The 26,148-nt window shown below is 48.1% G+C and overlaps 3 protein-coding genes across 3 annotated transcripts in view; all 3 read right to left on the bottom strand.

Moving 5' to 3' along the window:
- The window catches only part of LOC119387985 (estradiol 17-beta-dehydrogenase 8), a 169,286-nt gene that overhangs the window by 75,809 nt on the left and 67,329 nt on the right, over positions 1-26,148 (bottom strand). The gene's annotated exons all lie outside the window — the stretch shown is intronic.
- Positions 7,055-10,649, bottom strand: LOC119387988 (estradiol 17-beta-dehydrogenase 8). The gene is made up of 3 exons (XM_037655583.2): positions 10,428-10,649; positions 9,067-9,260; positions 7,055-7,472 (listed from the first exon to the last, which is right to left on the bottom strand). Exons 1-3 carry the CDS (start codon positions 10,576-10,578, stop codon positions 7,071-7,073), a joined length of 747 nt encoding a protein of 248 aa, XP_037511511.1. The 5' UTR covers positions 10,579-10,649; the 3' UTR covers positions 7,055-7,070.
- Positions 14,493-24,093, bottom strand: LOC119386230 (estradiol 17-beta-dehydrogenase 8). Its single transcript, XM_037653562.2, has 4 exons — positions 24,024-24,093; positions 17,829-18,015; positions 16,934-17,127; positions 14,493-14,918 (listed from the first exon to the last, which is right to left on the bottom strand). Exons 2-4 carry the CDS (start codon positions 17,977-17,979, stop codon positions 14,517-14,519), a joined length of 747 nt encoding a protein of 248 aa, XP_037509490.2. The 5' UTR covers positions 17,980-18,015; positions 24,024-24,093; the 3' UTR covers positions 14,493-14,516.

Here is a 26,148-nt window from a genome sequence, read left to right as displayed (position 1 = left end):
CAAACACTGCAGAGGCTGGTAAAGTTGTTGTTGTTTGTGGTTAGAGGAGAAGAGAAAAAGGCACTTAGTAAAGTCGCAGGGCGTCCGCCTCAAATGCAGGAGATACTGGGTTCCCAATGACGCCAGGCACCGACCGGTTTTTCTCATGGGGCTCGGTGTTGTGGGTTTCTCGAGAAAGTGACCTGCCCTTTCTGCTCTGTCCTTTCACTCCCCTTTCCCCTCCCCCAAAGATGCTGCGCCGAGTTTCGTGTTCCAGTGTGGAGGCAGGCAGGCCCTGTTCCTAATTCCCATGTTGGCTGAAGCGCCATGCTAGCCACCCTAGCCCTGTCTCTCCGCTAGGGTCACTGCGGCCTACCGGAGACAAGGCCTGCCTGCCTACACGCTGGAACACCTGCTCTTCCCGTCCCGTCCCCACCTGCCAGCCCTCCGGAGCCTGGTGGAGTTCCTGGACGAGACAAGAATAGCCATCTACCAATGAGCTGGGACCGTGCTGCCCCTGCTCTTGCTACCGGCTTGCTTGCTGCTCCGGCCATGGTGAACGAGCCTCAACGACACCCTGCACACTTCTATCCTCTATCATTCCTCCTTCCCCCTCCCCCAAGACGCTGCGCCGTGCTCCCGATAGGGCTGCAGAAATAGGCGTCTTTTCCTCCACAGAACCACAACAACCTCCTCAAACAACCACTACTACTGCTAGAAGTACACGTTGCTGGGCTAGTCGGTTCATGTTGAATGAAAAAGCCACAGAAACTATGGCTGTCTGTGCCTATATATTCAATGTACAAAATGTTGAATAAATAGTTGAAAGTTCGCGCTCCCCTTGACCCCTTCCCTCGTTATTTCTTTGCGCAAGACAGCCATACTTTCTGTGGCTTCTTCATTGAACACTACTACTACTGCCAGGTGGCGTAGCCAGGTGGTGGCACACCGGGCCTGTGTTCAGCAAGGGAATGAAATTTCCTTGCTGAACGTCTGTTGATAAATGTATGTATCTGCGACAGGGGCGTAGCCAGAAATTCATTTCTGGGGGCGTCCGACCCCATTTTATGTTTGTTCGTGTGTTTGTATGTGTGCATGTATACATGCATTTATATATACAAAGTTCAAAAATATCGGGGGAGCTTGAACCCTTCTAACCCCTCTGGCTACGCCAAAGATCGGCTAGGAGGCGATTGCCTATATCTCAAGAAAGATTAAACAGCGTAAAAAAGACGGAACACACAGAAAGAAACACAGAACAGTGCGTCCAGAAAAGGCTTTCATCCGCCTTAGTTACTCATGATAATCGCAGTTATCCAGAAGAAAGAATTCTCGGATACTGACCGAGCACAGAAAGCGACTGTGTTGAGTCCCTTCACGTTAACCGGCATTCGCGCCCGACCGATTGACTGACTGCACCGTCTTTCCCGGTGGCTCAAGCTCCAAGGACCTTGTGATATGCCCGTACCTTCGATAGCGCGTCTTCACGGCGACTCGAAAAATGTCTTCAGGATAACTTCTTGGGCGAGTCAGTGTCAGTGTTTACGCCCCTGGTTAACACGTACTAATTGCTGTGGTATGAAAAGCTGTCTCTACGGCCTGGAACTTGGCACGCCTATCTACTTTTCGCTTCGGTAATCTGTGCGAACACACTGTGTGTATTCCGCATCGCATGGCGGAAGATTGCGTGTTTTATATGCACCTTTGATTTTGCCTTATGCTTACTTCAACATACCACTAACGCCGTAAAAGAAGGGAAGGTTTGTGGTTACATACCAGTTTTTTACTGTGCCGTGCAGTCAGAAGCGTAGCACTCGTGAACGGTGTCGACGAGAATGGTTCCATCTCAAGATCCAGCTCAGATGAGGACGAGCCTCCGGTCGCTCGCTTAGTTCGCGCCGTCTTCTGGTGGTGTGCTTTTGCGGAGGTCGTCCTGAATCTCATCCGCCCCGACATCGCTGCTGACGGGTACACAACCAGTGCAACTGTCAGTTGGTGGTGGACAGGGGTTGTGGAGGCTGCTGGGAGTGTGACGTGCAGAGAACCACGTGGTTTGAGCGATCACACGATGAAAGACGAGTGGCTTGAAGTTAGGAAGGCGTGACGCCGCGTTGTAGAGGGAGAGGGAGTGAGAGACAGTAGGTAGAGGAAACGAAAAGCCACATTTCGAGAACTCCCTACCCCTCCCATTACGAGACTGCCGATGACTCACGGGCACTCTAAAGCCCTTCAAGTAATGGCCGGGACTAAAGTCCTTAGATTTTTCCATTTCTGCCTAAGTACCGACAACTGCCTCCTCTCCCAACCCTCCCTCACGCGCAGCCGGCACCTGCTGCCATGTTCTTCCTGACTTGGAAGATTTAACAAAGCCACGTACGTCTAAGTACATTAGCCACGCACCTTTCAGCGGACAATATGCGAACGCGACGCACTTTTCTTTTCCCGCTACTCCCCCGTCATTAGTGAACCGGGGGCGCGTTTCACCAGGTGCTGAAAAAGCGTTAGGAAGAAGATGGCTACCGAAAACGAGCGTTAACCATTGAGATTCGTCGGTGGCGTTTCAATGGTTGTCGGTACTTAGCAAGGAAGAGGAAGAAATCTAGGGATTTTAGCCGGGACATCTTCCGGAAAGGCGTTCATACGAAGTGGCACATGACAGAGGAGTATCTCGATCCCTCCCTTCCAGGTTTATCTGCGGAAAAGCAGGGTAAAGAGATACAGCGTGCACAGCTCAACAATAGAGAGTTTTAGTGCCGGGGCCCCAAAGCGGCTTGCGTACGTAAGCCCTTGCGTTCCTTTGTATTCTCCATGGATGCGGCTGGGAGTACAAAGGAACGCAAGAGCGTGCGTACGCGGGCCGCTTGGGGTCCCCGGCACTAAAACTCTCTATTAAAGAGTTTTAGTGCCGGGGACGAGAGTTATTAGATAGTTTTAGTGCCGAAGAAGGTTCCTTTGGGGGCGGCCATAACCCCCTGTGGGGCTGTTGTAAATATGCGTGACCCATTGACGTATAGCAGGATTGAAAACAGGGCGAGTTGGTTCTGATTGATTGCTTGAAAATGCGCGGAAAAACGGACGCGAGAGAAAGGCGATAAACTCAGGACGACGCGCCATTGACGTAGCCAGGGATGGTGTGGTTAAACCCCCCTCCCCCCGAATGTTTTCATTTTTGCATGGGGACACGCACACATACAAACGCATGCACGAACTTACGTACATCAAGTTCTGGCTACGCCACTGTCGTGACCCCACAAAAGTGCACTGTCGAGACGACGACGTCGCTCTTTGTACGCTCACATCACGACGCTAGCACCGTCGTTTCGGCAGTGTGGTCCATTGGAGTCTGCACAAGGGGCGCCGTCAACAAAAGCCCCAACAAGCAGCGTGGTTCTTATTATGTTTCTCTCCCGCTGATTTAACGAGCAGAGCGTTTCTTTTTTTCCTTCTTTTTGGCAGCAAGGAGGAACCACAGCTAATCGCGGAGTCCACGAACCACCTAAAGAACTTAGCGCCGTGCCGTGTGTCATCGGTGCAACTTCCTTCTGCAAAGGGCCCTTCAGAGCAGCAAAATGGGTTTACTGCAAAATGCTAGTCACCAGCTGAAATTAGTCACCATCCTCACGCCACTGTCTCTTAGTGCCCATACTAGTGAGCGCCAGGCCGGATTCCTCTCTCCCATTTAGCGGGTTCCATGCGTGTCCACAAAGAAATAAACGTCACATTGGTCTATCGGACCAGGAACCTGATACCATAGCTTCGCTGACGGACCACATTCACAGCGTTTATTATATCCCTTATTAGAGTCTTTTAGCAAGTTACGGAAATACGGTACGCAAATACGGTAAGGCCGTACGGTAGCGCTCCTCCTTCCCCGCTCGTTATGCTTTTGCCGGCGAAGGCACCCCAACACTTCGTGCTGTCCCAAACACTCAAGTCGGTCGAAACATCGACCTTTACGACAGTCTTGTTGTCGACGAGCCTGCCCCGTGTGCGCGCTGGCCCCCACCACACCGGCGAGCGCCCCTCTGTATTTACTTTGAACTGCCGGGCATACGTTCAAAGCGCAACACACCACACAGTGCCATCAATCAGGAGGCTACGGGCAGGATGCACGACGATCTAGCCGGCAGAACACAAGTCTATTCAGATGGCTCTGTGCTACGAGACCGTTCAGCTGCGGCCGCCTGCATTGCCCCTGAGGTCGGCAAAACCCTGCAGTGCCGCCTCAGCTTCTGTGCCTCCTCGACTACCACAGAACTCGTTGGTTTGCAGCTGGCTGCTGACCTCCTTCGTGAGTCGCCTACCATCAAGAACGCTGCGATTTATTGTGACTCAAGGTCAGCTGTGCGACAGCTCATGAAGGAGGAACGCGGCCCGCCACTTTCACAGCGTGTTGCGCACAGCCTGCGGTCGGTTCAGGAGCACGGCTGTGATGTTGTACTCCAGTGGCTTCCCTCCCATGTTGGCATCGCGGGAAATGAGGCTGCCGACGATCTGGCTAAACAGGCGCATTCTCCCGCGACCCCATTGACACCATGCGCTTACTCTTTCGATTCCGCGCGATGTAATTTTCGGCGAGAATTGCAGCGCGACCACCCAGACGAGCGGGTCGCCGATGGACGCCCCCCTCCTCCCCATGGCTGGTTTCTCCTGCGTCCGGGCTGGAGCGACGTATTCTGGAATGTGACAAAGGCTTTACACTCAATCATCAACTGGAGGGATTGCCGATCACATGGACACTGCCCGGGCTTGTGTTTGCAGATCTCGTAGCAGAGCGACACGAGGACCTGCAGCATCTGGTCACAGAAGCTGCGTCGCACCTGTCGGGCCTAGGCCTCAGGTCTAATGCCAAAAAAAAAGGTTAATTGGGCTTTATTTTCACCACAGCGTCAAAAAGCTTACAGGCACATGATGACCACATCTGCCACGCCTCACGGAGAGCAGCCAATGTACTTCGTAGGCGAAGCTTGTGGGGCTGCAACAGGTACTTGCTGGTTCGAGAGACGAGAGCTATGGTAGGGGGTGCACGTGCCAGCACTGACCTTTGCGAATGCCGTAATATATGTCTGACAGCTGAAACCAGGGCATGGCTGTTTCGCGGACAACCGGGAGGTGGGCAGGCTTGCTCTCGGTTGTCACGAACGGGTGGCCGTGGAGGCCATACAGGGAGACGCCGGCTGGTCGTCATTTGATGCCTATGAAGGACGATTTCGCTTACTGGGCAACGCAAGATGGGCCCGGCGCCTCTTTCGATATATGTGAGCTTGGAGGGCATCAGAACCAAGTGGTTCACGCGCCTGCAAACCCTGAGCCGTATGTTTGGCTTCTATGCGAACCCTGTCAAGGAAGATACTGAGCGCAAGTGGAAAGAAGCTACACAGGCTCGGGTACAGCAAGATTTGTCCTGCGCTTAACAAGTCTCTCTCCCCGTCACACCGAGGGCACCGACCTCTCGACGGCCCTAGGGTTCACCGACTCTGCCAGTAATGCCACCAGCGACACGGCGAGCGTGACGTCAACAACCAAGGAGAGGCTGCGCAAATGGTGGATCAAGACGCGGCGGTAGCTGCTGTGCTGGACCAACACCACCTAGACTATTTTGGCTGGACTCATCGGGTGTTGTGAAAGCAAGACGTGGTGGAAGGACGCGAGAGAAGCGCATGGTACTGGAGTTGTGTGCCTCCTGACTGCGTATGTATTTATTGTTATTTATTTTTATTAGGCTAGGACACCTATAGTGAGTCCACCCGGTACAAATGGTAATTGGCCACACACATCATCATCATCATCATCATCATCATGGGAGCGGGTTAAACACAACGAGCGGGAAAGGAGGAGCGTTACCGTACTGCCTTACCGCATTTCCGTACCGTATTTCCGTAACTTGCTAAAAGACTCTATTTTCTCTTCATTCGCATATAGCGTATATAACAGCGCAATCAAGCGTGAACATGCGGGTTACACAAAGAGTAAAACAATACTTGCGCTACAAACCACAATGCCCTAGCTGCTGGTTGACTGAGGGAGAATTGTAGTATGCAAAGGCGACATTGTTGTTCTTGCTCTGCAGGGGCGTAGCCAGAAATTTCTTTCGGGGGGAGGGGGGGGGTTCAACCATACTTTATGTATGTTCGTGCGTGCGTTTGTATGTGTGCGTGCCTATATACGCAAGCAAAAAATTGAAAAAATTTCGGGGGGGGTTGAACCCCCCAACCCCCCCCCCCCCCCCTTGGCTACGCCCCTGTTGCTCTGAGTGTGTTCCCCCCTCACTATACGAGGGAACGTACGCGAGCACCACGAAGGCTTCTTTTCAAAAATTACCACTGAAACATCACGCCTCTAGCTACCCATGCACACCATATATGTATGGTGACCGATGAACCTCTCATTGTGTAAGCTTTGCAGTGCGCATAGAGAAAGAAAAACAAACGCGAAATTCGGGAAGCAGCTGTTGAATGGAAACAATAGTTCGTTCTGCTAGTCTGTGGTCGAGGTTATTCGTTTGGATATCATTTTGTTGAAGTATGCGTAGTAACATTTTTTGCAGATCGTCAATGGGGTTTGCTGGACATGCTGCATTGTGAAAAGTCAGGAAGTATAGAAGTCGCGTTTCCACCACAAGCAACACGATCAGCCGACAGCACAAATGCACCGTCTCGGAGTACACATTTAGTGCCGGCAATACGTCTTTTTTAGTTTTTAAGGGTGTGCGAATAGTAGTGTTTGAAGCCTCATCAAATACACAAAAAATAGTGCCAGAAGCGAATAGAGGACTGTGTCAGATGCGATTCGAATATTTCTCGAATAGTTTGCGATTTCGAAGACTGTATACAGCCTTCTCCTGGTCCTGGTATAAGACCCAGGAATAGAGTCCTCATGGGGGCGGTCCCACTGCTACCAGCACGACTCTCTGTCGCCATCGGTAGTAGATAGTACTACAGAAGATTCGATTTCATATCTTCACGTCATACAGAAATAACAACAAAGGAACCACTGAAATTTTGTGTCAGTACAAAGTTGCAGCGTTTAATAAGCTCTTGTAGACAGCAAAGAGAGGTGGATGCACCCCTAATGGACACTCGCCAAGGCTTTCACATTCCGAATCCACCGGTTACTTCAAGGGCGGCACCTGTCATGTACGAGCTCTGCGGGCTGCAGAGGTAGAGAACGGCCTGGGCCACTTCTTCGGGCTGTCCCACTCGCCGCATGGGCGTGAGGGCAAGAAACATCTTGTGGCTCTCTTCGGGCAGCGGATCAATCATCGGAGTCTGCGTCAACGCCGGCAGCACGACGTTGCAGCGGATGCCGTGCGATGCCAGTTCCTGAGCCGCTGACTTGGTCAGAGACACCACGCCCCCCTTGGAAGCGGTGTACGGGACCGAACCAGAGAGCCCGGTCTTGCCTAGGATGCTGGCGATATTCACGATGACACCCTCGGTGACGCCGGACGCAATCATGGCACGCGCGGCTGCCCTTGTAACGAGGAAAGTGCCCTGTAAGAAGCAGCATCAACAGTATTGAGGGCGTCAAAGCATTGGCTTGCACCACAGCTTACTCATTATGTTTCTTTTACAGGCAATGTGCACTGTGTGCACGGGCTCCGGGTAGCCCGAAAGCCCGAGCCCGACCCGGCCCGCGGGCCGGGCTTGGGCGGGCCGACGTATTTTCACCTCGGGCTCGGGCCGGGCTCGGGCCCGGCACAAAGCCCGACTCAAGCCCGAAATATAGAGAATGAGCGGGAATCGTTCTCCAGCACGCACACAGCGCCTTTTCCGCGACCGCCCTTTACCGCTTTTCCTTTCCATTCGCTACTTTAAACAAAAGGGGAGCAGGTAAAGCACTGCCTCTGTTGCGCTCCGACAAACAGAGAAGTAACACCACCTGAGCTAGTGACGGCGCCACGCGACTGTTCGCGTTAGATTTAAGGCCAAATCTCATATGAGTGAAAATGCACGCGACAGCGACGAGCGACCCGACGTAGATCGCCTTCGTGCAAGTTGACGCTTGCATGGGCATACCCCATACACGTGACGGCTTTGGCGAGCGAACTCCATTGTTGCTGGCATGAGGCCGTCTACTTGTAATTTGTAATCTGTGCAATAGAGACTGTTCGTCGTGTGTCGTTTGATCATATTTGATATGCTCAATAAAATGCCTAATTACCGCGGAAAACGATGTTTTGTTTTCGCAGCTGCGAACCTTCAAAAAGCCGGGCCGAGCCGGACCGGGCCCGAGATTGTGTTTTCGTACGTCGGGCCGGGCCGGGCGGGCTCGCAGCCCTTTGCCGTCGGGCTCGGGCGGGCCTTCGACAAAGTCAGCGGGCCCGGGCCGGGCTCGGGCTCGGAAATACGGCCCGTGCACAGCTCTAATGTGCACACTGTTGCTGTGTCCAGAGCCGCGTTGCCTCAAAAGCCACCGTCTCAGGGACGCAATACCAATTGTTGTCCAATTGATCCAAGTCTTCCACTTAGATTGGTGCGGAAGACCGTATTTGCAGGATTATACCGTGCACATTTTTTTTTTCGCTAAATGTACCCCTCACGTTTGTATACGCGTAATAATCGGGCTCAGAAACGAAATCGGCACCAAGTTATTTTTTTTTTACTTTCCTAATGTAAAATTACGTGCGCGTTACAATTGGGGGGCACGCTAGAACCGTGCAAATACGATCGTTTTTTTTTTCTTTTCATGGCAAATTATAAACGATGTGGCGTAACGCAATACAGGCATCAAGCCGTGAGATAGAACAACTTGGCAACTTGAAATGTAGATGGAAGAAAAATGGTTGAGATAGCTCCAGATAGGTAAGAAATAGCGAGGCACAACGACGTAACTATCGTAAATATGCACTAGTACCAGGACGTTGCTCAACAAAGCGCAAAAGCCGTGATTTCTAACCGCGAAGATATCATTTTGTGGAAAGGGAAGTGCATAAATTATCGAATTCCCATGCAACGTTCAAAAATAACGCCCAGAAATGCAGCTCGCCTGTTGATGAGATAAGCGAAACCGTGACAATATTGAGGTATAGCTCCGCAAACTTCTGGAGAGAGTGATGTGAACTCTTGTAGTCGTTTGTACGCTAACCTTGAGATTGACCCGAATGATCTTGTCAAAGGCCTCATCTGTGGTGTCGACGAGCAGCGAGATCCCTGCTATGCCAGCGCAATTCACCACGATGCTGACTGGAGTCGACTCGGTGTCCTTGATGTCGGCGAACAGTTTGTCCACCGATTCTGTTTTGGTGACGTCCAGGAAAGCTTCCTTGTGGGTTGCCGGGCCTGCAACGAGTGAGGTTCATTAACAATTGTCGCTGTGCTTGTTAAGCACACAATATTAATACAGCTATGCGTAAAAAGTACCACGATTGGCTGCTATTTCGTCTCGCCATTTATTCAGGCCTAATAGCGTCCGTTGAAATGCGGGCCCTCTACTTTATGGGGCGACGCAGCGTTACATATCTGCTCAATTGTTACAATGTTGCATCTGCTCTATTGTCCCCTGCTCAACTTCTCATCATTACGTACAATTATTCATCACAAGCAAGCCGACAGCTTTCGATGCCCCGAAGACACGAGGTGATCCAGTGGACAGTATGTGAACGATAGCCACTCTTCCCGGCGTAACTCCGACAAGTCGTATAATCATAAACACGTATATCTTGTGAGACCAATGCAAAGCTAAGCATATTGTCTTCTCTGGTGCTAACATAGCGTTTGTTTGTTTGTTTGTTTTTCATATGCTTTACGAAATCCCATCCGTAACTCGCAAAGCCTATACGCTGACCGAATTCATTGGTTTCAAAAGTAAGCATTTCGACGTCCGTCGCAAATACTGACACGTTCCTTGACCGCTTCAACCCACATTCTGTGACAGGTTACGATGAATACTCCCGACCGAATTCAACTTTCACTCGCATCGTAGTACTGGGAATATTGGCTGAATGATTGCTGATATCGACTAAAATTGGCTAAATATATGGCTAAATTATTGCAGATATTGGCTACATCACCTACAGACAGTCTCAATGCAATCATTTAGTTGTCTCTCCCCCCCCCCCCCCCCCAGCAATGTCAATAGTTGGCATGCTGCATCGTTCAAACACTAAAGGCTAGAGTGAGGACATGCCACGCAGACCTGTGTTATCGTATAAACCTAAACACAATTCAAAGAATTACATGGCTATGTGCCAAAGAATTGCCGTCTATGCGACATTTGATGGTTTATACCCATAGGCGTGCGCAGGGTTTCCCACTAAGGGGGCGGGTGCTGAGGATCATCGCAGGCCTTCACACCCCCTCCTCTCGTCAGACTGAGTAAAAGTATGTGGTAGACTTTGCGCCCCTTTTTTAGGTGATTGGCGGGGGGGGGGGGGGGCGCCCCCCCCCCTGCCCCCCGTGCGCACGCCTATGCTTAAACGAAGGGAGAGAAGGGCTGCAGAGACACACCTGGTAGCGCTTCTGCCACTGTTTTGGCACCGTCCAGGTTGCGATCAGCGACGATGACTCTGGCTCCTTGAGAGGCCAGGGCGTGGCAAGTGGCCTTGCCAATGCCGCTGGCGCCTCCGGTCACCACGGCTAGCCGACCTTGCAGGGACATGCTTACTGCGCTACTGACTCTGGTGGACTCGTAACGTTATCGGAAGAATGCCCTGCCTCACCACGAGCACGTGCCTTTTTTTTCTCTCGTAAGTTATCAGGTGTGGCCCTAAAGGGCACACTCCGCAGATAAGATTACCCGCAGAGGCTCATGAACGATATCACCGGCGCTCAGTGTTGTACGCGCGCTACTCGATAAATGTATCTATGTGACCCTACTCCCTTCACTCCGCATTTTGGTGCGGTGCCAAATAACCGTTATGTGCGAGTGCTGCTGAACATGCGAAACTATTGATCAGATCAGCAAACGCTGCAGGTCGTTTGGGTACCGCCGTTAACGTGAAACGCCAGTCCTTACATAGAGCTGGTTGGGCGGCTACGTGTTGGAAGCATACTGTTGGAAGGAAGAGCTGATTAATAATATATAAAGGGTAAAGCTGGGTGTGGGAATTCGAGGACCCGTGAAGAAAAGAAGCAGGGGGACATTCGCAGGCTGCACGAAAACTTCCTTTGGACATCGCGCTTGAAAGAGCGACTAAACGCCTCGCGCCACGGAGCGAGAGGTCGCAGGTTCGAATGCCCGCTCCCACTCGAACCGAAGATTTTTTTTATTATTTCTTTCTGTGCATCTACCTCGAATTTTCGCTCACGGACAACGCTGGTTTTTCGCTCACAACTAGATGCCGCCGCCGCCGCCGCCGACGCCGACAACGGAATTTCTGCGAAACGAGCTCTTTAACGCTATCGCGCTAATAGCTTGCGCGTGTAGCCCAAGGCACTTATAGCCACATTTCATATTTACACTTGCACCACAGGCCTTTTTATTGAGCATGAAAATGTATTTTGACGAAGATGGTATGTTTCATCGTTACGTTTAAAGTCGGAACTGTGGATCACCCCTCTGTCTGTTCGGTCCGTGTTTTCTGCGCGGCACGGTGAATTGTGTGACGCTACAGTTACTGTATATGTTATACAGTGGCGTATCAACTAGTTCGCGAGTGAGGGGGGGGGGGGGCAGGCGTCGCTCACTCTGTCCGCCGTGTGTGTGTGTGTGTGTGTGTGTGCGTAGAGAGAGAGAGAGGGAGAGAACTACATTTGCCCTCAATTTGACGTGATTTTTTATGTTCATAGAGATTATTAGATGATTTGCTTTTCAAAACTGTTGTCTAAAGTGAAGGAAGCATCTGCACAAACAGATTGTTCAGTCTGGGCCACCCTTTACCGCGACAACACAGCAGTGTTTAATAACATTGTGGAAATATTACTGTCAAGTTTAAAAAGTACAGCCACATTTAACCTGTTCTTCATCTGAGCATTGCATCTGCAAACTTCCCAGTCTCACTTTGGCGTTGTAAATACGATGAGTGTGAAGAACCTGCTGTGGCTGACAAAGCAAGGTACTTCGCAGAAGTCTTTAGAATAAGTCGAGTGCTAATTTCTTTACTGTTACAACCCTTAATATAAAGTATATCTGAAGAAGACCAAGTTCAGTCGATTGACATTTATGGAAGCCACATTGAGCTGGTTGTGTATACTATAAGATTATAAATGACTACGAACTTATATACTAGGTGTCGTTCCTTGCCCTCCTATTTTTCCCAGCTAAGCCGGGTGGGGGGTGGACGGCAAAGCAGTGAATTGGCCCTTTACTCCTCCCATCCGGCTCCTCCGAAGTAAATAGCCTACGTAAACTGTGTAAGCTCAAATTTTTCTTGAAAAAATGTGGGCGATTATAACATTAAATTACCCCGCATATTTTGCTTCCGTATAGGTCACGAGCTGTTAATGATTGGTCGAAACTTTCTCGCTCATGCTCACAGCAGCTGCTCGTGACACGACGCAACAAATGACGCGTAAGTCATCCACCGCGTAATTACCACTTACTCATGACTGCGTAAAAAAATATAATAAACTATTTTCAATACGGCGTATTGTTGGTCACTGGCTCTTCGCTATTCCTCAAAAAATTTTAGTGTGTCATAAAATTGCCTCCTTGTTACATCACGTGCCGAGTCTGCGAAAACTCGCGACGTTAAAATGAAGTGTGCACAATAAGCAGCGCATTACTGTGCTGAACAATGACTAAATTGTTTTCGAATAGCCAGACAGTGTGTCATTCTGAACGTAATTTAAGAAGGCTGTCCGCCAATCACATTGGCAGCGGCTACTTATAGCAGCAGGCGAGATGGATTCATATGTGTATAATCGATACTTTCAGTTGAAGTATAACGATGTTGAACTGTTTTTTCGCGTATACAAATCTCTGTGAACTCATCGTTGCTGACAGAGAGGCAAAGGATTTTTAGGAACCTTTGCATGTGGGCAGCCTTATTAGTCCAAAAAACCGTGGACTCTGATCATCTCCCTGGTGAGGTAGATCAAGTTACGGGGCAAACTTGAAAGCTGGGCTTCTCAATGTGCTCGATTCCACTGCCTTGTTACAAGCCGCCGCGATCGCTGCAGGATACCATATGATAAGCAAGGCGAAGCAGGCTAATCGGAGACTAAAGTGGGAATCTTTTTCAGCTCTCCTGGCTCGGCACAACTAAAATACTCGACACTTCTGCACACTCATCAACTCACAGCAGCTTGCATGTGGAGCAGTGGCGATGCTATTCGATCGTTTTCGAAGAAAGTAAATTTCCTGAAAAGGGATAGCGTTTGTTCGGGCTATAAAACGTTTACTGGTTGCCGGCGGTATTTGCGTCGCCGGTTTCTTATATTTCAGTCCAGGCGGAACAAAATAAAATCATGACAGATTGCTGTAATGTTATAGAGCCCCCCCCCCCCCCCCCCCCCGAGTGTTAGCCTACTCTGCAAGGCTCGGGCGCAAGACGCACAAACGTGGAATAGGCAGCCCGCACCGCAGGTAGCCTACAGTGCGTGGTCATGACACGCGGAGGACAGTCGTCACAGCAGAATTGTAGGACAAATTTTATTACATAATTACGTTATTGCTGCGTTAAAGTAAAACGTTGCCTCACTTGTTAGTTTCCCAGTCTGCAGTCGACAATGACCACTGTAGAAAGTGGGGGGGGGGAGGGTTCCGCCCCCTAACATTTCTGTGTGGGGAGGGCTAGCGCCCCCCTTGACTCCCCCCCTACCCCCCCGATAGATACGCCTGTGATGATCTGCATTCGAAGTATAAGTTCAGGGGAGGATGGAAGTTTGAAGAGATGAAATATTCTTGAACCGGGGCTGTCGCTGGAGCGAACGTTTCGAAAAGTACACTTATCTAAACGTTGGTTCTAGCGACACCCACTATTCAAGAATTCTTCAGCTACATTTGGTGACATATATATTACAGTGACTCTATGCGACGTCACCTAGCACAACTATATTTCTACTGGCGTTTCATCAGACTGGGCAATCATGAAGCCTGACTGCGTGACATTGGTAAGCCGGGCAAAAATAATATTGCGAAGTTGCGGCTAGAATAAAATGCATACTAACAGCCATTTCATCTCATGTGTTCTCCTTTGCAAACCCTTTAACGTAAAACATTGTGGTGTTTTTCATGCCAAGACCGACCTGCCATAGTATGGTGCTTGACTGGTGACCCGCAAGTCGCCGGATCGAATCCCGGCCGCGGCGGCCGCGTTTCCGATGGAGGCGAAAATGATTGAGGCCCGTGTGCTTAGGTTAAGGTGCACGTTAAAGAACCCCAGGTGGTCAAAATTTCCGGAGCCCTCCCCTACGGCGTCTCTCATTATCATATCGTGCTGTTGGGGTTTAAACCCCAACAATTACTATTATTACATGCAGTATGTGTTCTTACATTTGCCCCGTCTTTTGTTTGCGCTACAAAGAAGCCTTCACAGAAGCCTTTGACGTCAATGGGCGTATCCTGCAAAAGAATGACATATCCGTTCGAGCTCATCAGGCTGAATTCTTTAATGTTTCGATAAAGGGAAATGCCATCATAGCCGGGCAGAGACCTCATGGCAGGATTCCACCCATGACATCAAGCGCAGCTCCGGTCACGAAGGAACTGTTCGGGGAGCACAGGAACAGGATCGCCTCGGCCACTTCCTCAGGCTTGCCCGCTCTGCGCAAAGGCGTGAGCTCGATTAGCGTTCTCTGGGCCTCTTGGGGCAGCGCGCCGATCATCGGGGTCTCCGTCAGCGACGGTACCACTACGTTGCAGCGGATGCCGTGCGGTGCCAACTCTTGAGCCACCGCCTTGGTCAAAGCCACGACGCCCCCCTTGGAGGCAGTGTACGCCGACATGCCAGCTATACCGGTCACGCCTGCGATGCTCGAGAGGTTCACGATGGCTCCATCGGTGACGCCGGAGGCGATCATGGACCGTGCGGCGGCTCTTGACACTACAAATGTACCCTGAAGGAAATAGTGATGGTTATTCGTGCTATAATATATGTGAAGGCTTCATAAACAGTTTACACAGTTACAGTTTTAAACAGTTACAACAGTTTCTCTACTGTGCCCATTTTGAAATTCAGCCTAACTTGTCACTAATCAAATTGTCTAAAAAGCAGATCAAACAGCCACCGTCCTTCGCGAAAAGCCAGCCCGTCCGCTGAAATGTCAGTTAATAAAATAATAATTTAATAAATCACTCAGTCATTCAGTCAACTGATCCAACACACACACACGTCAAGCTTTCTTAATAAACTAAGCGAATCGTTCAATTTATTATGCGAATGGTGACGTCCTCCTCTCTTCCAGTAAATGACCTTGAAATATCGAGTAGTGCTATCTACCGCAAGCGGTTTTCTTTTGTTAGGCTCAAATGAAAAATATAATAGTTTGATATAGAGCGCAAATTATCCATGTTTTGTACCAGCTGACACCGTCTTATATGCACCCAAATTTTCTAACTTTGTCACACGACCTAGCCTGCTTCCATCCACGACTATACTTCCTTTCTCTCGACATTCATTATACAACTCTCGATATGTGCTTATGCGTTGTGTGTCCATCTAAATTACAATTCGGCCTCTCAATGTCATTTGTAAGACATCGGCCACCTTCGCTACGTCTTTACCTGAACGAGCACGTATGTATCAGCACGTTATGTATCTACCCGGCTCTTGACTTAACGTCGTCTGTCATTTTTTGTCGATCACTTGTTGCGCGCTCTTTAACTTCCAAGGCTTCTTTACTGCATGTTGTCCTCAAAGTTTCTTCCACATATGTTTGTACCGGCAGAATGTAGGTACAGGTTTATCACTAAAGATAGCGCTAAGCTTCGTCATTACTTAAAATAGTGACCGTGCCCACTTTAGATAGTTTCTACTTTTATGTAAATATCCTTCTCGTGATCCAGGTACCCTGTGCTTAATTGACCTATAGATAAACGTACCATGGCAAAGATTCGAGAGGCACTCACTGCGATTCATCAATCTAGCTAAGCTACTGAACATTACCTTAGTCACCTGCATAATCTCCAAACGTATACCGTTGAACTTTGTCAGCAAAAGTTCTCAATCACTTGTCGAAAGTCATCTCCATAATTGCTCAACAGGACAATGTAATCTACAAACTGCACGTTGAAGATGCTCCCAGTTGATGCTCACTCCTAATCCTCCCAAGAGCCTTCTATGCGATAGACGACATTGGATAGCTGGCATATCCGTTACTAACCTCCCCCAACACCACCTTTACTTTTTCATTGATATTTCTCGTTTTCTTTTTCTGTGTTGAATAATTACCAGCAGAACAATTATGCTAGATACCTTCAGATAAAAGCCTGATAACAGATTTGAAATTTGGTCAAGTAATTTTTTAAGAAGTATAAACTCACAAAGGGGAGTTAACTTGTTATTAGGATATTTCAAGAACGCCCTGGAGCTTGCGTTATAGGAGACGCTAGATCTCGGCAAAATGCTTAGTCCGATGTCTTCTTCGCAGCAACGTTATGTTTTAAAATTCCTTTTCATGTCCCTGAAGACATGAACTTACCTAATGAACACTAAACCGACCTACATCGAAACTTTATCTAGCTGTGAATACCGCGACCTTATATTTTATTTTTACTGTATTTTCCTTTCCTGTCCACTTGCTCCTACAGGTCCTTCTATCCCTGTCCCTGTGCAGAATATCAAGTATATTCGCTTCAGAATTCTATACACGTTAAACAAGATCTATCTATCTATCTATCTATCTATCTATCTATCTATCTATCTATCTATCTATCTATCTATCTATCTATCTATCTATCTATCTATCTATCTATCTATCTATCTATCTATCTATCTATCTATCTATCTATCTATCTATCTATCTATCTATCTATCTATCTAATGATGAATGCAGCAGTTGTCAATTCATTGTGAACATCTGCGTTATAGTACTGCTTTCTTGTGCTACTTCGCTGTCATTCTGATGCTAACCTTCAGGTTGACCCCAATGACGTGGTCGAGTTCTTCGTCCGTCGTGTCAACAAGTCGCGAATGCTTGGCAATGCCAGCGCTGTTCACTAAGATGCTGACGGGAAGCGACTCAGTGTCCTTGATCTCGGCAAACAGTTTGTCCACCGAAGTTGTGTCACCGACATCCACGAAAACTCCTCTGTGGGTAGCGGTGTCTGTAAAAAGAAAAAAAAACGGTACAAACTATACCCACACGGATACACCCGAAACCTAGCACTAAAGCACTCTCGCGTTGTAGTGAATGGTCCATGAGTTACTGATATAACCCTACTCTGCCAACATGGACACACAGATATGTGAGGTAAGACGCCAAGAATATATGCGCTTGAAGCTCCCATTAAAAAAAAAAAAGAAAACAGAGGAAATGTAACCTACTGAAGCGCTGATTGACGTCTACCGCACATACACATAGCACATAGGGCTCTCTCCGATGTTATAGACAAATTATCGTCTTTAAGGAGAGAGCCGTGGCCATTTCCGATCGCGAGGAATAGCCATGCTGATCACGGGGGCCCAGGACACGGCCCTAGCTCATGGAGCCTTGGAATAAAGACGCCTCTCCTAAGCTTCTTCTGGTAAAATAAACATGTTTATTCTCTTACACTCTCTTTCTCTCTTTGACAGACAGTATCTTCGTGAAGGAACGTTTTACACGCAAGGAATAATCGCTTAAAGTTGAGACTCCGATTAACCGTTAAAGTAAACCGTGGAAAAACACTGTTCCATTGCTTCCTCCATTTGTTTATACTTCTGTTGCACGCTACGACTCTCAAATACTCATTTTTTAGCACGCTGTCGTCATTACAGTAGGTGTGCGTAGGACGACTTCAAATCGTTAAGGAGACCGGGCGCCCACCAGGTAGCTCCGCCGCCACGGCCTGGGCAGCGCGCAAGTTGAGATCGGCGACGACAACGCTGGCTCCTTGGGCGGCCAGGACGTGGCAAGTGGCCTTGCCTATGCCGCTTGCTCCTCCGGTCACCACGGCTAGCCGACCGCGCAGTGACATGTTCACTCTGCCAACAGGGGGAGCTGGGTGCGATATCTGCGAGAGATATACATCCATTGTAGCCATTATCAGACCTGTCGGCGTAGGCGTGCGCACGAGAGGAAGACCCCCCTCCCCTAGTCATCTAAAGGGGGGCGCCAATTCTGCCCCATACCTTTACTCAGTCGGGAATTTCACGTCATATTTAACAGCGGAGCTATTTAAGTTGGTCCGTGACGGGTGCACAGAAATGATCATCATCATGAGCGGGCCCGCGCTCTCTTCGACCCATTCGTCGTCTTCTTCATCTTCAGCTTCGCTCACAGAACACGTGCTCCGATTTTTCCGGCTGGGTATGCAATAACTCTGGTGGGAGAGAGAACGAGTACAGAGAGGGAGAAAGAATTAAGGAGAGAAAGAGCGAAAGAACGAGAAACAGAAACTTTCTTGGCGAGGCGGGATTCGAACCCTCGTAGCCACGATCCGAAGGCGAGCATCGCAACCACTCGGCTATCCAGACAGGCTAGCAGAGCGCAGCAAAGGGAAGTGAGGGGGAAGAGGGGGAAAGGAAGGAGGGAGAGAATACAGATTAGCATAGAAAGAATGTGAAAGATAGAAATAGAGACAAAGAAAGGCAGAAAGAGAAAGAGAAATAATCAAAGAAAGATAGAAAGAAAGAGGAAGCAAGCGAGAAACAGAGAGGGAGGAAGAAAGAGACCAAATAGAAAGATGGAAAGAGCAAGAAAGAAGAAGAAATAGACAGAGAGAGAGAGAGAAAGAAAATTAGAAATAAACTGAGAAAGAAAGACAGAAACTTCGGCAGATCCCACGTACCGTGGGAATCGACGTTATGCGAAGCATGCGCGGGATGGGGACTGTGGTGCAATTTTTTACATTGAACGAAACGTTACGGAATGACGCTAGACAAATGTGGAAGTGGTATACGCACACTCATATCTTGAAGAGTCCCATATGTGTTATATAACCAGTTGTTTACAGATGCGTAACCATTAGTGATGCAGAACTATCGATGGTACTATCGATACTATCGATAGCTGAGTCACTATCGAACTATCGATGGTGAAAAATACTATCGATAGCGCTATCGATAGTAACTAATTCGATGATACTATCGATAGTATAAAATCAACAGCGCGGACTCAGTGCAGAATAAACTTGGTTTTCCGCGCGCGTGGTACATAGTGCTGCCGGAGGAGCAGGCTGAAGGGCAAGAAAGTTGACATCACTGCGCTCTTCACCAGAGTGCTTTGCTGACACATGATCATACAGCCAAACTGTTCAGCTGTAGCGGAGAGGAAGCCTTTACATGTGGTAGGACTGCGCGGCTTCAAATTGATATTGCATTTTATTATTTCAAAATAAAAAAATACCAAGAAGTTAATTGTAAGGTGTAACTGGTTGCTTTTGGATACGAATTTATTGATGGACACATTCCGCCATTTTTACTACCGAAATAATTAATTTCTCTGCCAAAAATTGCTCATAAATTAAGCGAAACTGGTAGCGGGCTATCGCAAATATTTTGGCAATATGGCCGGCCAGTAACCGCATAATTATTCACACCACTATCGATAGTATTGTCACGTGGTTGTGACGGTGAAGAATGCTGCAGCAAGACTGAGAAATACGGAGCTCTTTATTTGGGTGAACTTGTGTCCAGAAAATCAAAACTCAAAATACAAGCGATACATGCTGCGCACTGATAGCGGCGGAAGCAGTCGTCAGCCGTTGAGTAATCTGATCATCGGTGCAACGCGTCGTCCTTTATACATCAGTCATCAAACCTTCCAGCGTTATCGCTGGTGATCGCATAAGCTCTCGAATAAACTTGACTATTCGCGTCCGGCGCGTAATCTTAACAGAATGATCTCAAACAATCGTGAAGCTTCTCACACATACCGTCGCGGTCTGTGTCAAACGTTGCTAACAGTCTTTGTGGGTGAAACCCAAATACGTCAAAACAAAGCAATAAACACGCGTGGCAATAATATAGTAATATCGCTATAGTAATATTAACGATGGTACTACCGATTGCACTATCGATAGTTTGTCGATAGTAGCACTATCGATAGTTTGTTTACACTATCGATAGTTTCAAAAAAACTATCGATACTATTGATAGTCAATTTACCGATAGTTCTGCATCACTAGTAACCATGCCAACAGCAACATGGGCGTTCACAATACCAGACGCGGTAAGCTGACATGCAGTGCTTATACATTCTTCAATACTGGATAGCGCGAATCCGAACAGCACAAAGAAGAAACATATGCACAGGACAGGCGTTACTCGCAACTAAGCTTCATTCAGGAAAGTTTCCCCGGATATACACACAGCCGAGTGCCCCGTGCAGGCGCACTGCACGTACGTTACAGTCACAGTTGTTACAGTTGCGTTACGGTTGTTAAGCTTATACTTGTCCGTTATGACGGAGAACGCACGCACGTTTCAGGAACCCGTGTGTATGTGTAGAAGTGGTTCTTGACAGTTCTTGAACAAGGTTATCATCACCGTCATCAGTGAGCACCAGCAGCTGGACCAGGCTTGTTAATCGGATCCGTTCGTGATCGCGGCTACGAGGGTTCTAAGTGTAGTCAAGTGAGAGGTATAGCACAGCTGGTGGAAATCCTGGATTCCTCTTGCGATGAAACGATCTATGATGCCTCCTGTCCTGGACGTGGCAGCGAGGTTTTTTGATGCCCTGTCCATATTCAAGCCTTCTTTCACGCAGTATAAAGACCAGGCGTTGTTGGTTCTTGATAAATCAATGTTGAAGTCACCGGTAATGTTGAGAGGCCTGGTTCTCTCGGCAGATTTATTGTAGGAAGCATTGACCCCGGTTTTTGCGTATGCGATGTGGTCCACGTTGCGGACCACGTGAACGAGTGCATGGTAGTTGAGCGTCTTCCAGAGGTCTTCTGTCTTCAGCTTCCTCACTATCCTTGCGTCCGCCGCGGTGGCGTAGCGATTACGGTGCTCGGCTGCTGACCCGAAGGTCGCGGGTTCGATTCCGGCCAGGGCGGTCGCATTTGGATGGAGGTAAAATGCTAGATGCCCGTGTACTGTGGGATCTCGGTGCACGCTAGAGAATACCAGATGGTAAAACATTCTGGAGCCCCTCGCTACGGCGTGTCTCATAACCATATTGTGGTTTTGGGACAGAAAACCCCAACAACTATTACAGAGTTTTAGCACTGGGGACCCCAAGCCACCTACGTACGCACGCTCTTGCGTTCCTTTGTACTCCCAGCCGCATCCACGGAGAATACAAAAGAGCGCAAGGGCCCGCGCGCCCCCAAGCCCGCGGGAACCCACCACTAAAACTCTCTATTATTATCACTTTCCTTGCGTGTGAATGTCTGTGTTCGCGGTTACTGTGTTGGTTGAGACTTTTGTATCAGCTGTGGCACATACCCGCATAACATGAACTCCGGTATGCGGGTATGTGCCACACGTGACTGAGAGAAAGGATTTCATGACGTAAGCGACAGGTATTTTGCGTTATTCATGTCATGACCAGTGAATCGTGTTCGTCATATATTGATCCCCTGCTGTGCCAATTTTGGTATATTACAAGTTACGGAGACAACCAGGAGAGCGCCCAGACGTAGGCGGCTAGATAGATAGATAGATAGATAGATAGATAGATAGATAGATAGATAGATAGATAGATAGATAGATAGATAGATAGATAGATAGATAGATAGATAGATAGATAGATAGATAGATAGATAGATACGTAAATAGAAACGCCCAAAGTGCCTGAGGTTCGCTAAGAAATGCTTCGCATTTAAAAAACAGAGAGAAGAAGAAAGCAAGAGATTAAGAAAGAAAGATAAAATTGCCAGCTCCGCACTTCCTTCACGCTTGGCACCGCTAGTGCGATGCCGCCTTAATTTTTTTTAATGCGCAGGGTTATGGCTACGCATGTTTTTGGACGATAATGGCGACCGAGGACCCCTGGTGTCACATTCAAAGATCTATTTTTTAGTTCCCAATTTTACTCTGGAAAGCCGGGAACCAATGGCAGGTTTTGGACTCGGAGAACGAAGAACCCTGCGTACGCCTATGCCTGTCGGTGGCTTATCAGGAGAAATATTACAGAAATCGGTGCAGCTGGATTTGAAAGCACTTCAGGTATGCACTTGAAAGCCGTTACCAAGGCAAAGTCAAAAGTTCTCGCTTGCTACGGTCAATGACTGTTGCACTTTATTGGGTCGGTGTCAGAGAGCGGTTCCTCTGCACCGAAGAAAGAAAATTTTGCAAGGTAAAAAAAAATTACACGGAGCTGTAAGCGAGAACGGTAGTAATTGTTGGCTTCAATGGGGCGGCTTAAATTGTTTTGATTTCTGCGATAAACGATAAAGAACAGGAGCCGCACAAATTTCAAGGCCATTCCCAAAGCATGGCTGTTATCTGCTCTGACCAACTGTTACAGCTCAAGGCCTTTTAGATGCGAAGTATCTCTTGCTCGGGGGTATGTAATGCGGCGTAGTAGTCCGCACTCACACTACGCATGCGCGACTCTCCTCCTTCCCTCTCTCCTACAGCTTCGCGTTACTCTCTCCACTTATCTACCAGCACCTGCTTGCGGTTCTCCTGCGTTCTCGTTTCTGCTCTCACGGCGCATACGCTACTCTCCTCCTCTAGTCTCCTCTCCTTCAAGTGGTAGAGCGCTGCGCGCGTTCAGTCCAGCGCTTGCCTCGGTTGGTTCCTCTGAAATGCGGACTCGACATGCCGAAATTCTCTCCTGCGCAGCGCCGCGATGAGGGCCAGCGCATGCGCGTCCCCTCCTCCTCTCTCTCCTCTCCTACGCTGTCTCTCGCGCGCCTGTCGACCGCGCTCCCCTCACGCCCTGTGAGAATTAACGGTCAGGCTAGAGGGAAGACACGACGCGCGTAGTGTTCCTCTTCGCGTTCCACGACGCGAGGTCGGTAGCATGCCCAGCGAACGCCAACGGAACGCGATCGTGCAAGTGCAGTGCTCCGGCTTCGCATCGCCTCATGGTCCCCTTTAGCGGGAGATGGTGTAACTTTTTTTTAATAATTGGGGGGAGGGGGGGATCCTATGTAAGTGCGTGCTTGAAAACATAATCCAAAATTAAGACCTGGCTATGACGTATCACTCCATATGGTTAACTTAATGACATGATTCAGAGTCACAGAAGCCCATGGAGCTATGGTATATAGCGTCGGCGTATAGCGCCAATGCTTAGTCTTAGACTATCGAACTTGCCTGCTCTAGTACCCGCCGTAATAGCTTTCTACCTAAGGTATCGGGCTGCTAACCTCTAGGATGCGGAATCGATTGCCGGTCTCAGCTGCGCGTTTCGATGGGGGACGATGTGCAGAAATACCGGTGTACATAACTGCATGTGCACATTTAAAGAACCACAAGCGGTCAAAATTAATCCGGAATCCCCCACTAGGGCATGCCTGATACGTATATCGTAATTTTGGTACGCAAAACCCTATAAATATTTATTCTGCTTCAGCGCGGAAATAGTGGTTATCTCATTTACGAAAACGCCGCTCTTGTCAAAGCCTTAAGAGTGACCCGAACGTGCACGTCTAGCCCTTTTCTTCTCTAGCCCGATATATTCATATATTCCATATTCCCTCCCACTTGTAGTCAAAACGCGAGTACCATGGAAACATACAAATATCAGACTACGATTCCCGTATTTACAAAACAAAAAATTACGCTAGGAGTACTTGTATAAAAGCCGATGTCAGCCAATCGGGATATCGAACATGCCCTTACAGAATGTGCCCTATCAGTATGAAGGAGCACTTGCGAATGAAAAGACTTGTCATTCCGACTTCAGTATCCGTATTTACGAACACCGATGATGCTGTATAATTGTTTGTAAGAGAAAGTTTCAGCGAATCCTATGTAAGCGGGCATATTAGCCAACTTTTTTTATAGCCAACACGACCGGCCAATGGCAAGCAGCAGGAATGAAATTTTTTGCGAATTCGGCCGCAGATTTGTGACCAAAGCTGAGAACATCGCAGTCGATGGACTTACGGAGGATACTTACTCGGTAGAGGCGTAAACCACCACTGAGGCACGAAACACTGCGCCTGTTCCTCGCAGACGATCGAGCAAAACTGACAACCAATGCAGTGACATGAGATGGAGCAGGTGTTTTCGTTGAACCTAATAGAGTTCAGAAAATTACATACCTGAGCGACCTCATCTCGATCAAAATACGATAAGTTGTGTCGAAACAGTTACAGCTCTCTGTCCGCGTCGCTTCTTTTTGTCCTTGTTCTTTTTGTGGGCTATAAAAGTTGAAAATCATTCCAGCTCTCATTTATAGCAGCTGCCATAGGACACCGCACGGATCGTGACCGAACAAACGTCGCTCTTCCAGCAGAACAGAACGTGGCATCTAATTCTACGAAAGTATTCTAACAGCAAAAACGAGCATCATAGAAGGAACTCAAAAACATCGTATATTCATCCAATCACACGTTTTTACATGCCACTTGTCGCGCTCTTGTGCATAGCTACACGATAAACGTAATATAACATCAAAGCCAAAGGCGCGCGAATAAACTCAAAATCACATTTGAGCAGCCCTGTAAAGACGTCTACTCTGTACTCTGTAAAGGCGTCTAAAACTTCAGGATATTATCTTCACCAAAGCTACTGGACCAGGTCTACCCAATCTATAGCTGCTTGGAGCAGCACTTGCGTCTCCGTCTTCCATCGGGGATTCCTGGAGCTGCTGAAGAACTTGCACCATCAAACCACTTCACATCCTCCAGGGGGCTTTACCGTGTCTATAACTACCACCCTTACATACTAGGAAAAAAGGTGTTTTCACGAATCAAAATACCCATAACCTGGGGGGGTTACCGATCCTCCAAACGCTCTTATTTCAGAAAAAGAGAAGAATAAAAGCTGCCAGTCAAAGAAAATGCAACTGCATCATCGTCATCCAAGGATGCAATATGGCACATACACATCCAGCCGTATGCACAAAGACATATCACATAAGCACCAAATGGGCAGAGCGCTCGGGCTACACAACCATACACCAACCATGTGGTACTTATAGCCATGGTATCGTGAGTCTCCGTTCAGTGCCGTGGGGATATTTGTGTTTTACATAATTAAACAAAAAACATTTAAAAATATGGCCTAATTTATGGTGGGCTTGTAGATAGCGCTAAAAACAGACAGATCTGTTATTCTAAACCCGCCTAATATTCAACGCTTTCTAAATTAGCCTGTTCCAATTATCAACTGGTACTCCTGTCGCATGACCCACAGGTGCTTTGATAACCTATAACACCCTTACCTCTTAAAGGGTGTTTTAATAAAGCAATAATTTTTACGCAAACGAAAAGGTTATTTCGGAAAGCAAAACACCCTTGCACCCCCATTTATTGCAAATTATGGTGAGACAAACGGGCGTTTCGGTTGCCTGAAACCGCTTTAAGGTGCAAAGTGGTTTACAGTATGTGATGCCTGTGGCTGTGCGTGCTATTCACGAACTGCTATTGATTCTGATATTGGAATGGATGACAGTGCTGCCTGTGACAAATGCGGCTGTATAGAGAAGACCAGGAATCTCTTCTGTGACTACCTTCGGGTATAGGTTGCCCCGGTACAGTGCAATCGTACTTTCTCTACAGGTCGTCTTAATAATCCTAAAAGGGCATTTTAACAAAGCAGTTTCATCGTTACGTTGCAGATAAGCTCTATGTGTTGTCCCCGCAGACTGCCTTGCTTAATGTTTTCAGCACTCTACGGTGAATTATACCTAGTTAATAATAATAATAATAATAATAATAATAATAATAATAATAATAATAATAATAATAATAATAATAATAATAATAATAATAATAATAATAATAATAATAATAATAATAATAATAATATAGGGGGTTTTACGTCCCAAAACCACGACGTGGTTATGAGGGGCGCCGTAGTGAAGGAATCCGGATATTTCCAACGTCTGGTGTTCTTTAACGTGCACTGACACCGCACAGTACGCGGACCTCTACCATTTCGCCTCCACCGAAATGCGATCGAACCCGCGACCTTCGGGTCAGCAGCCCACCACCGTGGCGGACCACCGTGGCGGGCTGATCCACCGTGAAGGACCAGAATTTTTGCGGTGCACAGGTAGAACCAGCACAACCAGTACT

This window comes from Rhipicephalus sanguineus, chromosome 3 (genome assembly GCF_013339695.2).
Source record: "Rhipicephalus sanguineus isolate Rsan-2018 chromosome 3, BIME_Rsan_1.4, whole genome shotgun sequence".
Classification (NCBI taxonomy): Eukaryota; Metazoa; Arthropoda; class Arachnida; order Ixodida; family Ixodidae; genus Rhipicephalus; species Rhipicephalus sanguineus.
This window is presented reverse-complemented; position numbering and strand designations above follow the sequence as displayed.

What these genes read in the sequence shown, in the direction of transcription:
- LOC119386230 (XM_037653562.2), bottom strand. Translation starts at nt 17,979, where the DNA reads ATGTCACTGCGCGGTCGGCTAGCCGTGGTGACCGGAGGAGCAAGCGGC. An exon ending in CGTGGCGGCGGAGCTACCTG is followed by an intron (nt 17,128 to 17,828) that starts GTGGGCGCCCGG and finishes TTCTTTTTACAG; the next exon opens with ACACCGCTACCCACAGAGGA. An exon ending in TCATTGGGGTCAACCTGAAG is followed by an intron (nt 14,919 to 16,933) that starts GTTAGCATCAGA and finishes TATTTCCTTCAG; the next exon opens with GGTACATTTGTAGTGTCAAG.
- LOC119387988 (XM_037655583.2), bottom strand. Translation starts at nt 10,578, where the DNA reads ATGTCCCTGCAAGGTCGGCTAGCCGTGGTGACCGGAGGCGCCAGCGGC. An exon ending in AGTGGCAGAAGCGCTACCAG is followed by an intron (nt 9,261 to 10,427) that starts GTGTGTCTCTGC and finishes CACTCGTTGCAG; the next exon opens with GCCCGGCAACCCACAAGGAA. An exon ending in TCATTCGGGTCAATCTCAAG is followed by an intron (nt 7,473 to 9,066) that starts GTTAGCGTACAA and finishes TGCTTCTTACAG; the next exon opens with GGCACTTTCCTCGTTACAAG.